At 44.7% G+C, this 16967-nt stretch overlaps 2 protein-coding genes across 2 annotated transcripts in view; one reads left to right on the top strand and one right to left on the bottom strand.

The window, feature by feature from the left end:
* The window catches only part of EXT2 (exostosin glycosyltransferase 2), a 221277-nt gene extending 212822 nt beyond the window's left edge, over positions 1 to 8455 (top strand). Inside the window, exon 15 of the mRNA XM_060176560.1 lies at positions 8404 to 8455. Coding sequence (XP_060032543.1) covers positions 8404 to 8440 — 37 coding nt within the window. The 3' untranslated portion in view covers positions 8441 to 8455. The remainder of the gene's footprint in view (positions 1 to 8403) is intronic.
* Positions 1 to 16967, bottom strand: part of ALX4 (ALX homeobox 4) — a 55837-nt gene that overhangs the window by 23967 nt on the left and 14903 nt on the right. The gene's annotated exons all lie outside the window — the stretch shown is intronic.

Genomic DNA, 16967 nt, shown 5'->3' with positions numbered 1-16967 from the left:
TCTATGGCCTGTTATCTTGGCTGACATGCAGTAGGTCTTTAGTAAGTACTTGATATTTTTTTTTCAAAGTGAAATTGATCTATATTTGGGAGTTATTCTCTGTCCCGATCCAGCTTTCTAGGCTTATTCTCAACTCTGACACCATCTTCCCAGACAACATTTTTACCCCATCTGCATGTTTGCTGTCTTACTCAGGCAAAAATTAGTAAAGTCATGGGCCCTTTGGAATATACCTAAAATAGACTTCCTAGTTTCTTCCCACACAAAGACCCTTAGTTCCATCTGCTCTATTCTTACCTCTAGATTCTTGATTATTAAACAGTTTGTTGCTTTATATCTTACTGCTTTCCAACCACCAAGTTGAAGATGCTACCATGATGCCAACCTGACTTCTTTGGGCAGATGACCTCACCAATGGAACCTCATCTCTCTAGAGCCCTACGCCACTAGGGAAAGATGGAAAAAGGCTGGGGGAAGGGGGGAGTCGGGCTGTAGCTCAGCAGGTTAAGAGCACATTGTGCAAAGAGCAAGACTGGCCTAAGGATCCTGGTTCGAGCTTCCGGCTCCCCATCTGCAGGGGAGTCGCTTCACAGGGGGTGAAGCAGGTCTGCAGGTTTCTCTCTTTCTCTCCCTCTCTCTGTCTTCCCCTCTTCTCTCCATTTCTCTCTGTCCTATCTAACAACAACAATGACACCAATAACAATAACAATAAAAAACCAACAAGGGCAACAAAAGGGAAAATAAATAAATAAATAAATATAAAAAATTTAAAAAAAAAGAAGAAAAGAAACAGGCTGGGAGTATGGATCAACCTGTCAACACCCATGTCCAGCATACAGAATTATGGATTACAGAAGCCAGACCTTCCACCTTCTGCACCCCATAAAGATCTTTGGCACATACTCTCAGGAGGATAAAGAATAAGGAAGCTGGGTGTTAGTCAGGTGGTAGCTCAGTGGGTTAAGTGCACATGGTGCAAAGCACAAGTACCGGTATAAGGATCCTGGTTCAAGCCCCAGCTCCCCACCTGCAGGGAAGTTGCTTCACAAGTGGTGACGTGAGTCTGCAGGTATCTATCTTTTTCTCCTCCTCTCTTTCTTCCCCTCCTCTCTCCATTTTTCTCTGTCCTATCCAACAACAATGACATCAATCATAACTACAATAATAAAACAACATGGGCAACAAAAGGGAATAAATAATAAATTAATATTAAAAAAATGAATAAGGAAGCTTCTAATGGAGGGGATGGGACATGGAACTCTGGTGGTGGGAACTGTATGGAATTGTGCCCCTCTTATCCTACAGTCTTGACAATCATTATTAAATCACTAATAAAAAAAGTGACATTGATGTTGTAGAATAGGATTTTATTTCTTTTCAAATACTTTTATTTATTTTAATGAAAGATGTGGAGATAGAGATAGATAGATAGATAGATAGATAGACAGATAGATAGATAGAGACGGTGGGGAGAGAGAAACTAGAGAACTGCTTAGTTCTGGCTTGTGGTAGTACAGGGGATTGAACCTGGGACTTTGGTGCCTCAGGCATGAAAATTTTTTTGCATGACCATTATGCTGTCTCCCCTTCCCACACATCATTTAAGTCTGGGAAAGATGGCTTTATTATATTAAATAAATCTTAATTTGGAGGGGTAATACTAGAAGGTCCCCCCCCCAAAAAAAAACAATATTAGAAGTTCCCAGAGTTGGGAATATAGGTAGTGAGTTAATTTTGCTCCTTATTCTGTTCTGATTTCTTTTTCTATTTGCTTTACCATGAATAGGACTTGTTCTCCTCATATTAAAAGGTGATCTGAAAGGGGTTTAGCTCTCAAATGAAGGCTGCTTTACTGGGGCACAGCCCAGGGAGGATGAAGGTGGGGAGCAGGGGAACTCAGAGAAAGCCCCCCCTGACCACCATCCTCACAGACTGGCTGCCTTAGGCCCTCTGGGCCTCTCTCACAGTGCAGACTCTCACCCCAACTTCAAACCGGCTTTCTCTGCCCCTCAGTGTCAAGAGAGTGTCTACAGCACCACACTTGACCCCTGTGTAACACACACACACACACACACACACACACACACACACACACACACACACACACACACACACACATACCCCGCTTCTGTCAAGGCTCTTCCCTGCCTATACTCAGAGTGGCCTCCTGCATTGCTGCATGTCAGGGATCCCTGAAAGGAAAAGTGTCAGGGTCGGATGGTGGTAGACACATTACCATGCACAAGGACCCAAGTTCAAGTCCCCGCTCCCCACTCGCAGGGGTGACTCTTCATGAGCAGTGAAACAGGTCTGCAAGTGTCTCTTTTTCTCTCCTCAATCTCCTCCACCCCCTCTCCATTTCTCTCTGTCTTATCTGATTAAAAAAAATAGAAAGGAAAAAAAAAAGGAGGGAGGACTGGCTGCCAGGAGTGGTGGAATTGTTGTGGCACCAAATGCCAGTGGTAACCCTGGTGGCAGAAAGGAGAGAGAAGGGAGAAAGGTTTCAGCAGGCAAGGTCCCCACTGTGCAAATGTCACAAAGTGTGATGATGCACTCCTGGGTGGTCCAGTCCACTACACCCAGGCTGTGTGTCCAGAGGGGCCACTGTCATCATTAACCTGACCATGAGGTGCACATCACTGTATCCACTGAAATTCAACTTTAGCCAATAGGCCAAGAAGTCAGTATCACGGTTATGCAAGAGTTTCATGCCTGAGACTCTTGAGGTCCCAGGTTCAATCCCCGGCACCACCAAAAGCCAGAGCTCAGCAGTGCTCTGGGGAAATAAATAATCAACTTTAACTGAGCAGCCTGACTTTGCTGGTAATTCTGCTTCTGACAACTCTACAAAATAGGCTTAGGGGGTCTTCAAGGTTCTCCAGCCAGGACTGGCCAAGTTCACCTGGGGAACTTGCTGCTGTCCAGGTATATGGGGGAAGGGAGAGGACTAGGGAACGTGGGGGGGTATGCTTTCTCTCCCCCTAGAGACACCAGGGCAACACACTAAAAACAAAACAAAATAGTCAAACAAAGATTTGGGCTTGGCAGATGGCTTTTATGACTGAAGTTCTGTAGTTCCAGGTTCAGTCTCCAACACCACTAGAATTCAGAGCTAAGCAGTGCTTGGGTCTCTCTCTCTCCCTCATTAAAATAAACTTTTTTTTTTTTTTTTTTTTGCCACCAGGGTTATTGCTGGGGCTTGTTGCAGGCACTATGAATCCAATACTTCTGGAAGCCTTTTTTTTTCTTCTATTTTTATTGGTTACGAGAGAGAAATTGAGAGGGGAGGAGAAGAGAGATAGGGAGAGAGAAAGAAAGATACTTACAGGCCTGCTTCACCACTTGTAAAGTGGCCCCTCTGCAGGTGGGAGCAGGGACTCAAACATGGGCATAGCAATGTGTGTGCTGGGCCTCAAATAAATATATATTTTTAAAAAGACTTATCTACTTCATGAGGGAGACTAGAATGTACCATTTAAGGGCTCTGATAAACAGAGTCACACCATCTTTTATAAACCAATGGCTTCCACAGAGGCCAGTAGTCTTGCTGCCTGCCTCAGGCCTAGATCAGTCACTGGGGTGTTAAAAAAAAGTCTCTGCCAGTGTGACGGATGAGAGTGAGAGCCTTCCTTTTTTATTATCATTATTATTATCTTTAAGAAATATTTTTATTTTATTTATTCATTATTTTGGGTAGAGTCAGAAAGAAAAAAACAGAGGGAAGGGGGAGATAGGGAAAGAGAGGGGACCAGGCAGTGGTGTACCTGGTTGAGCAAACTCATTACCATGCTCAGGAACCCGGGTTCGAGTGCCTTTCCACACCTGCAGATGGGACACTTCACAAGTAGTGAAGCAGTACTGCAGATATCTCTCCTTCTCTCTCCCTCTCTATCTTCCCTAGCCTTCTTAATTTCTCTCTGTTCTAGCAAGTAAAATAGAAAAAAATAATAATAAGGAAAAAGAAAACACCTCTGGGAACAGAGTGGAGGATTTGTAGTGCTGGCACCAAGCCCCAGTGATGATAAAAAAAAATAAAATGAAATGAAATAGAAAGAAAGGGAGAGAGAAAGTAACGCCTACAACACTGCTACCTTGCTCGTGAAGCGTCCCCCTCTTGAAGGTGGGGACCACCTAGGTCTTGCACATGGTCATAGCTATATAATACTTAACCAGGTGTGCTACCACCTGGCCCTTATGATTTATTTTTTTAACATGGAGGCAAGTAGAGAGACAGAGAGGGAAAGAGACAGAGAGTGAAAGAGACAGACAACAGCACTGAAGCTTCCTGAGTTACACACACAGTGAGCAGCACACTATGCAAGTGACCTATCTCAGTGACTTATTTTACTGTATTATTTTTGATATCACAAGTGAAGTCAAGCCTCTTCACTGTTGTTTCCTCTTTGGTGACTTGCTTCTACTGGGGCCCCAAGGCTCAGTGTGAATGAGGATCCATCTTCCCTCTCAGGCCCCCAGGGTGACCTCACTTCTTAAACTCAGACCCCTTGTTCTATTTTAATTTAATTTTGCCACCAGGGTTGTCAAGGGGACTAGGTGCCTGCACCATGAATCCATGGCTCCCGGTGGCCTTTTTTTTTTTTCATTTATTTATTTATTTATTGCTTCTAGGTTTATTGGTGGGGCTCAATGTCAGCATTATGAATCCACTGCTCCTGGCAGACTTTTTTTTCCCCTCCTCATTTTATTGCATAGGACAGAGAGAAACTGAAGGATCATGGGGCTCAAGGACAGGGGAGAGAGAGGCTACGGAGGAGCGCATCCTCTTTGGGGCAGCCAATGCTGAGAAGGGGCCTCAGGCTGGGGGACATGCCTCATCCTGCATTCCCTGGCCCCTGTGTGAAGGTTCTAAGGCCCCCACTCCCAGTAGGCCAGGAGCAAGGCTGCAGTTTCCCACCCTGGCCACTAGGAGGCACTGTCATCCCAATAAAGTTTCTGAGAGTCCAAGGTGGTGGTGCCCTGGGGCCATAAGCCCTGTGAGGCTTTGTGGATTGAGGCTAGAGACCCAGGTCCTACCCTTCCTGTGAGGGCTATCTGCTAAACATGCAGTGGTGTAGACCCACTACGTATCCACACTATCCTGACACAACCAGAGGTGGGTGAGACAGGTCCCTGTGCTTCCCTGCACAGCTTTCCACCTCTGAGTCCACCTGTGCTGCTCTCGGCTCCATCTCTCTGCCCTCACACTGGAGCTTTCTCGGCTCCCACTGCAAATCTGGTGCCGAGAAACTTTGCCCTAGGACATCTCTAAGGCCACTATCTCTGCTGACCCTTTACACCAACCATAAACATACCACCCCTACACCAGCCCTTTTTACAGCTCCAGAAGGAATGCACACAGTGTGTCTAAGGACACACGACTGGTCAGCCCAGGAGGTGGCACAGTGGGAGAGTTTTGGAATTCCAATATAAGATCCCATGTTGGATCCCCAGCCTTGAATATGCCAGAATGCTACGCTGGCCTCCCTCCACCTTTCTCCCTAACCTTATCTCACGAAGTAAACAATACAATAAAACCTTGAAGGGGCCAATGGATAGTGCTCTGCTTTGCCCCTGTGTGTGACCCAGGTTTAAGCCCAGACCCCCTACTGCAATGAGTGCTGTGGAGTCTCTCTCTATCTCTATCTCTCTCTCTCTCTCTCTCTCTCTATCTCTATCTCATCTCTGCTTTTCTGTGTCTATCAGAAAAAAAAAGTAAAATATTTTGGAGGAAAAAAATTGGTCAGAGGTGGAAGGAAGGTTTGAACCCCAGTCTGGGGCACTTCCTCTGGGGTCCCTTGTGTGGACCTGGGATGAGGGAGCTGGGAGACAGAATGGTGGAGGGAGGAAGGGGAAGGATTGGGAGTCACAGGGAGGGGTTCCTCCAAACACACCCAGTGCCTTTTCCCACCTTGAACTTCCGAGATAGAACTTCACGGAACATCAGGGACCTCACATGTTGTCTGTACTCAGGATCTTATTTTCAGGGTCTTCTATATACCCACCCCACACACCCCAACAGCAGCTTATATCCAGAATCATCTTGTTTAAGAGGCACATGTCTGTGATTTACCCCTGTCCTACTGAGAAAGGGACTCTGTGTCTATGTGAATAGATGCATATCAACCAGCGCCAATACCCATGCCTGGAACGGGAAGGAGATTGAGAATGATAAGGCAAAAACGGTACAGTGTTCACATTTGGGGACTCTTCTTTATGACTTTTTAATTTTTTTAATCTTTATTTATTTATTGGATAGAGACAGCCAGAAATTGAGAGGAAGGAGAAGATAGAGAGGGAGACAGAGAGACACCTGCAGCCCTGCTTCACCACTTGTGAGGCTTTCCCCCTGCAGGTGGGGACCCGGGGCTTAAACCTGGGTCCTTGCATCCTCTATGCATGTGTGCTCAACCAGGTGTGTCACCACCTGGCCCCACATTTGGGGACTCTTAAAAAGGGATCTGGAACTTCTTTGTGCTCAGCTTGTAACTTCTCTCAAAGTCTGAGGTGGGGGCCAGGTGGTGGCGCACCTGGTTAAGTGTACACATTACATTGCGCAAGGATCAGGGTTCAAGCCCCTGGTCCCCACCTGCAGGGTGAAGCATCACGATTGGTGAATCAGGCCTGCAGGTGTGTCTCTGTCTCTCTTCCTCTCTATCTCCCTTCCCCTCTCAATTTCTCTGTCTCTATCCGATAATAAATAAAATAGTTTAAAAGTCTGAGACAAAGTCAAAACTAAAAAAGAAAAAGCAAGTTTTGGGAGTCAGGTGGTAGCACAGTGGGTTAAGTGCTTGTGGCGCAAAGCGCAAGGGCCGGCATAAGATTCCTGGTTTGAGCCCCTGGCTCCCCACCTCTAGGGGAGTCGCTTCACGAGCGGTGAAGCAGGTCTGCAGGTGTCTATCTTCGTCTCCCCCTCTCTGTCTTCCCCTCCTCTCTCCATTTCTCTCTGTCCTATCCAACAATAATGACATCAATAATAAGTACAATAATAAAACAATAAAGGCAACAAAAGGGAATAAATAAATAAATAAAATGTTTTTTTAAAAAGAAAGTTTTTAAAATAAGTAGAGGAAAGGGAAGGCACTTCATGTGGGTGATTACTGTACCTTATGAAAGCACTTAACACTGCCAAACAGTAACTTAGAAATGGTCAAGAGGGTCTGGGGCCAGGCAGTTGTGCCCTTGGCTAAGCGTACACATTACAGTGCTCAAGGATCTGTGTTCAAGTCCCTGCTCCCCACCTGCAAGGAGAAGCTTCACGAGTGATGAAGTAGGGTTGCAGGCATCTCTCTGTCTCTTTCCTTCTCCCCTCTCAATTTTTCTCTGTCTCTATCCAATAATAAAGAAATAAAGGAGCCAGACAGTGGCACAGCATGTTAAGTGCACATGGAGCGAAGCGCAAGAACTGGTATAAGGATCCCGGTTCGAGCCCCCAGCTCCCCACCTGCAGGAGGTTCACATCACAGGCAGTGAGGCAACTCTGCTGGTGTTTGTCTTTCTCTCCCCTCTCTGTCTTCCTCTCCTCTCTCCATTTCTCTCTGTCCAATCCAACAACAACAACAGCAAATAACAACAACAATGAAGATACACAAGAGCAACAAAAGGGGGGAAAAAGAAGACAGGAAAAAGAAATAATAAAATAATTGAGTTCAGTTGCAATCTGAAGGATTAACAGAGAAAGCCAATATGCCAAGGGATTTGAGAAGTTTGATCAGCTGCAGAGAGAGAAGAATGTAAAATGACGTGACCCTAGAAAGAGAAACAGGGTCCCAAGGCTAATGGAAGCAATTTGTATACCAACCCAAACTGACTGGCCCACTTTTAAAAATACAGGTGTCAACACTCCTGTCCCTCCACCACCTGACACTGCCCAGCTTCTGGCCCTTGATGGTGTGTGTGGGAAACTCATCCCTCTGCCTGTTTCTGACAAAGATTCAAGAGGAACACACTGCACAACCACCAGATTCCAGATGCTAGCATGATGCCAAAAAGTCTTCCCTGGACAGACAACCCCACCAATGTGTCCTGGACCTCTGATTCCCCAGAACCCCACCCCACTAGGGAAAGAGAGAGACAGGCTGGGAGTATGGATCGACCTGTCAATGCCCATGTTTAGCGGGGAAGCGATTACAGAAGCCAGACCTTCTACCTTCTGCACAATGACCTACCTTGGGTCCATACTCCCAGAGGGTTAAAGAATAGGAAAGCTATCAGGGGAGGGGATGGGATACGGATTTCTCGTGGTGGGAATTGTGTGGAGTTGTGCCCCTCTTATCCTATGGTTTTGTCAGTGTTTCTTTTTTATAAATTAAATTAAATAAAAAAATAAAGATTAAAAAAATAAATAATAATTGGGTTCATGATTAGTAAACAATTTGTTCTGCTTTATATCTTACTGCTTTTCAGCTACCAAGTTTCAGAAGATACCATGACGCCAATCTGACTTCCCTGGGCAGAGGACCTCACCAATGTGTCCTGGAACCCCACCTCCCCAGAGTCCTGCCCCACTAAGGAAAGACAGAAACAGGCTGGGGGTATGGATCAGTCTGTCAATGCCCATGTCTAGCAGAGAAGCAATTACAGAAATCAGACCTTCCACCTTCTGCACCCCATAAAGATCTTGGTCCATACTCCCAGAGGGATAAGAGGAAAATTTCCAGTGGAGGGGATGGGAAACAGATCTCTGGTGGTGAGAATTGTATGGAATTATACCCCTCTTATCCCACAACCTTGTCGATCATTACTAAATGACTAATATAAAAATAATTTTAAAAAAGAAAAAAACAGAAAAAATGGTCAAGAGTCCATTCTATGTATAACCTAGCAAATAGAAGAAAGTGGAAAAACAATTTTCCTTCCAGTGTACCTGAACATCTTGGGGCTTTCACTCCCCACACCCCACTCCATCTGGGTTAGGGTCCTCTCCACCCCAGCACATATATGCTCTTTTTCATGGTCTCCCTCCCACAGAGCCTTGGTTGGATCTGTGCATACACCATCCATTATGTTCCCTCCATTGCTCAGTGAATAAACGCCTCCTCTTCTCTCTGTGATGCAGAGGGACAGACGATGGTAACACCTGGTTGAGCATACCTGTTACCATGTACAGGGACCTCGGTTCAAGCCCCCAGTCCCCACCTGCTGGAGTAAAGCTTCGCAAGTGGTGAAGCAGGGCTGTGGGTCCATCTCTCTCCCTTCCCTCTCTCTCATCTCTTCCTTTCCCTCCTTCCTTCCCTCCCTGTCACTTTTCCCTGTCACTCCATTTCTCTCGATTTCTATCCAATAAATAGAGTATAATTTTAAAGAAATAGCAACAGTATGGTCAAGTGTTTCAGGGGGCAATGGGCAAGACTGCTGTGTCCTGGACATGGTAGTGTCCACAGACAGAGCTGTCAGTTCTGTTAAAAAGGTCAGGTGGGCAGCCTTGGAGGTAGAGTACTGGCTACACACATTGGGCTTGGGAGTAAGAGGTCCCAAGTTTGATCTCTGGAACTCAATGTACCAGAGATGCTCTAGTTCTTCCTCTCTCTCCCCCTTTGTCTTTCATATTAATAAATAAATAAATAAATAAATAAATAAATAAATACACTTTTGGGAATCGGACAGCAGTGCAGCAGGTTAAACGCAGATGGCACAAAATGCAAGGATCTGCATAAGGATCCGGGTTCGAGCCCCCAGCTCCCCACCTGCAGGGGAGTCGTTTCACAAGCAGTGAAGCAGGTCTGCAGGTGTCTCTCTTTCTCCCCCCTCTCTGTCTTCCCCTCCTCTCTCCATTTTGTTATTGATGTCTCTCTCTTGACATCAATAACAACAACAATAATAAGTACAACAATAAAACAACAAGGGCAACAAAGGGAATAAATAAATAAATATTAAAAATAAATAAATAGGTGGTAGGGCGGTGGCGCAGTGGGTTAAGTGCACGTGGTGCAAAGCGCAAGGACCGGCTTAAGGATCCCGGTTCGAGCCCCCGGCTCCCCACCTGCAGGGGAGTCACTTCACAGGCGGTGAAGCAGGTCTGCAGGTATCTATCTTTCTCTCCCCCCTCTCTGTCTTCCCCTCCTCTCTCCATTTCTCTCTGTCCTATCCAACAACGAGCAACATTAACAATGGCAATAATAATAACCACAACGAGGCTACAACAACAAGGGCAACAAAAGGGGGAAAAATGGCCTCCAGGAGTGGTGGATTCATGGTGCAGGCACCGAGCCCAGCAATAACCCTGGAGGAAAAATAAATAAATAAATATACTTTTTTTTTTAAAGGAGAATACTGTTGCCTGCATGATGGTGCACCTGGTTGAGTGCACTTGTTACCATGTACAAGGACCTGGGTTCAAGCCCCTGGTCTCCACGGTGGAGGGGGGGAGCTTCACAAGTGGTGAAGCAGTGCTACAGGTGTCTCTCCCTCTCTATGTCCCCTTCCCTCTAAATTTCTCTCTCTCTATCCAGTAAATAAATAAAATGTAAAACATATTTAAAAAGAAGGAAAATCATTTTTTAAAAAGAAAAATATTAAACAATCTAAAAAAAAAGAAAGAAAGAAAGCACTGATATCCTTGAACTGACATATAGCTCTATGTAAGTGAAGTGGACTCTGATGGGACACACCCTGGCAGAGGTCAGCAAATACCAGACAGAGGTAATATAGGAGCCAGGCAGTGGCACACCATGTTGAGCACAGGTGTTGAAATGTGCAAGGACCCAGGTTCAAGCCCCCACTCCCTACTGGTAGGGGTAGAAGCTTCACGAGTGATGAAGCAGGTCTGCAGGTGACTCTCACTCTCTCTCTGTCTCCTCCTTCTCTCCCAATTTCTCTCTGTCTCTATCTAATACATAAAATATTAAAAATATATATTGTTACTATACCTAGGTGGGGGGACATTCCTGTTGAGAGAGAGGGCTATGTGTTCACAGGAGTGTACACTAGTGCCCTGTGTGTCTCTCAGACTTCACAGCCTTTGTGGCAGGTGGATATTCTTGGCCTCACTTTGCAGATGAGGAAACTGAAGCTCCCAAGAATCTGATTCACTTTTTTTTGTTTTGCTTTTAATTTTTTTAATTTTCTTTATTATTTATTAGAGAAAGTCGGACAGAAATGGAGAGGAAGGGAGAGAAAGAGAGACAGAGAGACGGCCTGCTGTACTGCTTCACCACTCGCAAAGCTTTCCCCCTGCAGGTGAGGACCAGAGCCTTAAACCTTGGTCCTCGAGCATTGTGACATGTGTGCTCAACCAGGTGTGCCACCATCCAGATCCAAGGCTGAGTCACTTTGGTAAGGCCACCCTTCAGTAACAGAGGCACAGGATGACTGGGAGTCACCTTCACCTGAATAATCTCCTTTAATGCCCCCCACATGTCTCTGATGGAGAAAAATGAGCATGTCTTCATTTATGAAAAATGTGAGCTAAACACAACCTCAAAAGACAACCCCCACCCGGCACATACACAGCTTCCCTGAAGCTCCTACTTATAAAGATCTAGAGGTGCCCCTCAAAACAGTCCCCCAGGGGTAGCCTAGACACACCTCCCCCATTTTCCTTCACACTGCATCGATGCCTCCCTCACCAAGCTTGTTCATAGAATGAAAGGGCCTTGATTTGGTGGGGCGGGAGGTGAGGGATATATATATATATTTTTTATTATTATTATTTTTATTTATTTATTTATTTATTGCCATTTTCCCCTTTTGTTGTCATTGTTGTTTATCGTTGTTGTTATTGTTGTTATTGCTGTCATTGTTGCTGGATAGGACAGAGAGAAATGGAGAGAGCAGAGGAAGACAGAGTAGAGGAGAGACAGACACCTGTAGACCTGCTTCACCGCTTGTAAAGTGACTCCCCTACAGGTGGGGAGCTGGGGGCTCAAACTGGGATCCTTACGCCGGTCCTTGCACTTTGTGCCACGTGCGCTTAACCCGCTCCGCTACCACTTGATTCCCAGCAACCACTTTTCTCTTCCTTTTCGTTTTTCTTTCTTTCTTTCTTTCTTTCTTTCTTTCTTTCTTTCTTTCTTTCTTTCTTTCTTTTCTTTCTCTTCCTTCCTTCCTTCCTTCCTTCCTTCCTTTCTTTCTCTCTTCCTTTCTTCCTATTTTTAATTTTTTTATTAGATAGGACAGAGAGAAATTCAGAGAGGATGGGGAGATGGAGAGAGGGAGAGAATGACAGAGCCTCTTCACCACTTGTGAAGCACTCTCCCTGCAGGTGGGGAGTGGGGGCTGGCACAGAGGTCCCTGCATGGATCCTTTAGAGCAGTACTATGTGCGCTCAACTGGGTGCACCACCAACCTCCTTCCTTTTTTACTTTTAGTTTGAAACTTTTAATTAAGCAAAGGAGATCAAGCCCCCGGCTCCCCACCTGCAGGGGAGTCACTTCACAGGCAGTGAAGCAGGTCTGCAGGTGTCTCTCTTTCTCTCCCCCTCTCTGTCTTCCCCTCCTCTCTCCATTTCTCTCTGTCTTATCCAACAAGGACGACAACAACAACAGTAGTAACTACAACAATAAAAAAAAACAACAAGGGCAACAAAAGGGAATAAATAAATAAATATCTTAAAAAAAAAGGAGAGGGGGAGAAGATGAGTCTCTTCTGAGGGCACACAGGAAGGCTCACCCTTCCAGAGGCCGCTCTCTGGAACTAAGAGGTATTTTTGTGTGTATGTAATTTTTAAAAATATGTATTTATTTACTTATTCCCTTTTGTTGTCCTTGTTTTATTGTTGTAGTTATTATTGTTGTCGTCATTGTTGGATAGGACAGAGAGAAATGGAGAGAGGAGGGGAAGACAGAGAGGGGGAGAGAAAGACAGACACCTGCAGACCTGCTTCACCGCCTGTGAAGCAACTTCCCTGCAGGTGGGGAGCTGGGGGCTCGAACCGGGATCCTTATGCCGGTCCTTGCGCTTTGTGCCACGCTTGCTTAACCCGATGCGCTACCGCCTGACTCCCAATGCATGTAATTATTTTTTTACTGCTCCTTCTGTCTACAAAATGCCAGTGACCAAGATCTTGAAGGACTGAACCCTCCTTGGTATTCATAGTGTGTTGAGGGAGGAGGCTGCTTCTCCTTTGTTTTTGCTGTTTTGCTTTTGCTACCCTTGTCAGTAGCATAAAGCACAAATTCTTTTTGTTTAATTTTTTATTATATTTTTTTATTTATTGGATACAGTCAGAAATCGAGAGGGAAGGGGATGATAGAGAGGGAGAAAGTCAGAGAGACACCTGGAGACCTGCTTCACCGCTAGCAAAGTTTTTCCCCTGCAGGTGGGGATGGGGGGGAGTTTGAACCTGGGTCCTTTAGCATTGTAACATGTGCACTTAACCAGGTGTGCCACCACCCGGCCCAAAGCACAAATTCTTAAGAGATGGCGCTTCACGAAATCATGCACCACCACAAATACTCTGTCCTGCTACAACCAGAAAAAAGGAATTAATGTATATAAAATTAATGTTTATAAAAATAAACAGATAATTTAAAATGTTTTATTTATTTATTTATTTGTATAGAGAGATTGAAAGGGAAGAGAGAGATAAGGAGAGAGACAGAGAGACACCTGCAGCACTGCTTCAGTGATCATGAAGCTTTCTCCTTGCAGGTGGGGACTGGGGGTTTAAACTGGGGTCCTTGCACATTGTAACATGTGCATTCAACCAGGTGCAGCACCATCTGGTTCTGAACTGGTAAAATTTTAAAAACATGTCATTTTAGGGTGGGTAAAATAACTGATCTGGGTAATGTGCCTGCATCGTCACACACACGAGCCAGGTGCCAGCCTGGCCCCCACTGCACCGGGGGAAGCTCCATTGCTGGCGTGTCTTTCCCTCTCTGCATCTCTTTCTGGCTGGGAAAAAAAAGTCAACTTGGAATAGTAAGTCTCTGGTGATAACAACACCAAATAATAATAGAGAAGAAGAAGAAACAAAACATATTTCATTTTAAAGAAAGACACATAAACACATTTTACTCTAAGTCAGGTTGAGACTTGGAAGAATTGGAGGCTGACGAGACAGCTCATCTGGGAAGCACCTGCTTTGCTGTGTGTGTACAACCTAGTTTCCAGTACCTAGTACATGGGAGCACTGTGGCACTGGAAGAAGCTTTGGTGCTGTGGTGCCTTTATATCCTACTCCATCTTTAATTAATTAATTAATTTTTATCACAGCAAAGGTCAGCTTTGTCTTATGATGGACATTGGAGTCTCAAATATGAAAAATTAGAGCCTCATATATGAAAAATTTTAAAGTAACTGTTATGCTGTCTCTCCTACCATCCCTGTATCTGTCTGTAAAAGAAGTTGGCCCAAAGTGGTGAGACAGACCCAAGTTATAAGAAAGAAAGGGGGCCAGGCGATAGCACATTGGGTTAAGCGCACATGGTGCGAAGTGCAAGGGCCGGCTCAAGGCTCCCAGTTCAAGCCCCCGGATCCCCACCTGCATGGGGGTCACCTCACAAGCTGTGAAGCAGGCTTGCAGGTGTCTATCTTTATCTTCCCCTCTCTGTCTTCCCCATCTCTCTCCATTTCTCTCTGTTCTATCTGACAACAATGACAGCAATAAGAACAACAATGACAATAACAATGATAAACAACAAGGGCAACAAAGGGGGGAAAATAGCCACTAAGAGCAGTGGATTTGTAGTGCAGGCACCGAGCCCCAACAATAACCCTGGAGGAGAAATTTAAATATATATATATATATATATATATATATATATATATATATATATATGCAATAAAAAATAAGAAAGGAAGGAAGGGAGGGAGGGAAGAAGGAAGGAAAAGAATAAAGAGACAGAGGAAGAAAGAAAAACAAAGAAAAGAGAGAATTGTAATTTTTTATTACTGCCTTAAAAACACTAGGACTCACCAAAGCAGGGGAAAACTTCATGCCACTTAGCAGCTCCCAGTGAAAACCTCCATCCCTCTTGGCAACATCTGGACAACTTTCTTATGTCAGTGTACAGGTGTTGAACTGCTCAAGAGTTTTCAGAATGTAGCCCTTAGTACCTTCCACCCATCACATCATCTGAGAGGTATCGGGTGTGGACTGATGGAAGGAACCATCCCAGTGCAGCTCTTCTCTCCAGGGGCACAGAAAGTAGCTTCAGAGACTCAGGGCCATGTTGGAGCCCTTTCTGTTTTGTGAATCCCAGAACACCTTTTCAAATCTGAATCTAGCAATGCCTTCTCTCATCAGATCCTGTCATGCCCTTCACTGAGCTCCCAAAAGGGCCCATTATTATTATTTGGGAACATTCTAGACTTTTTCCTTTCCTTGACACACGCTGGCTTGTAATAAATACCATAAAACTTTGGGGGTACAGCTTCACACTTCTTTTTTCTTTATTTTATGTATTTATTGGATAGAGACAAATCAAGAGAGAGAGAAAGAAAGAGAGAGAGAGAGAGAGAGGCCACAGCACCACTCTTATTACATGTGGTGCCAGAGACTGAAGGGCCAGTGAAATAACTCACTTGGATACTGTGCTATTTTGCTATGCATACAGCCTAGATTGGAGACTGACTCCCACTGAATTAAAGGATTCTTTGGTGTGGTCTCTTTCACACTTTCTGCCTCTCCGCCTTTATCCAAAACAAACACTGGCTAGGAGACTGAGGACTAGTGCATGGTTTCTCCTTGCTTTGCCCCCTCCCTGGCTGCTGAGTCCTCAAAAAATTAAACTGCTTCCCACAATACAATACACTGCAGGAGTAGAAGAGTGGTAACCACCACCATTAGATAGTACCCTGGCAAGGACCAGGCTGGTGGTTTACCTACCTAGACTATTGATAAGTGAAAGCTGAATCAGTCTGTTGAGTAACTGAGCTATTGTTTGTAGAAGGGTCTGCAAAGAACTGGCTGCTTTCACCCAAAGTCTTCTTTCTGCAAACATGTTCCTTCTCACCTAAAAGATCATTTACAAGCTGAACAGGCAAGAAGGCTTTTCTTTCTTTTCCTGAACAGGAAAGGAAAAATAATGGATGAATCTACTCTCAAACTGCTAGTCAAAATTATCCCAAATTGGGAAGGGTGCGTAAGATTCTTCAATCTCATATATATATTTATACGTTTATATATATACATATATATATATATATATTTTTTTTTTACCAGAGCACTGCTCAGTCCTGGCTTATGGTGGTGTGGGGGTTTGCCTGTAACTTTGGAACCTCAGGCATAAGAGTCTCTTTGCATATTATGCTAGCATCTTATGCTATCTACCCCCACTCCAATCTTTGATTGAAAAAAAATACCTTTGTCATCACCAAAGGATTGTGATTACTAGGACATAAGCAAATCTAAGCCTTAGTAGAGTTTACTTCCAAATGGCTGGGATTAGGAGTTAGCAGGGTCCAAGTGTTTGCCCATCACCCAAAATAAATCCTAACTATATAGCAATATTAAATATTTTGATATTTATAACTAGTGTATTGGCTGAAAATGATTCAATAACTTGTGTTCATCCAGACTAGAACTGAAATTTCAAATAAGCCTCTACTATGAGGGACATGTGTTGGCGGGTGGAAATCAGACTTTGGGTGGGAATCACAGTATAGCATATACAAACATCAAATTCTAATGCTGGGGCCTAGAAGGCGGCACAGAGGAGAAGGCACTGGATTCTCAAGCATGAGGTTCTGAGTTTGATCCTCAGCATTGTCTGTCCAGATTGATACTTTCTCACTAGTAAATCTTTAAAGAACATTCTATGGGCAGGGCTGGACAAAACACACTTGGTTAAGCATACATAGTGTGAAGTACAGGGACCAACGCAAGGATCCCAGTTTGAGCCCCCAGCTCCCCACCTGCAGGGGGGTCGCTTTACAAGCGGTGAATCAAGACTGCAGGTGTCTTTCTCTCCTCCTCTCTGTCTCCCCCTCCTCTCTCAATTTCTCTCTGTCCTATCCAATAACAGCCACAATGACAACAACAACGGAAAAAAGATGGCCTCCAAGAGCAATCGATTCCTAGTGCA

This window comes from Erinaceus europaeus, chromosome 17, assembly GCF_950295315.1.
Source record: "Erinaceus europaeus chromosome 17, mEriEur2.1, whole genome shotgun sequence".
Lineage (NCBI taxonomy): Eukaryota > Metazoa > Chordata > Mammalia > Eulipotyphla > Erinaceidae > Erinaceus > Erinaceus europaeus.
Note: the sequence above shows the minus strand (reverse complement) of the source record. Positions and strands in the feature narration are given on the sequence as shown.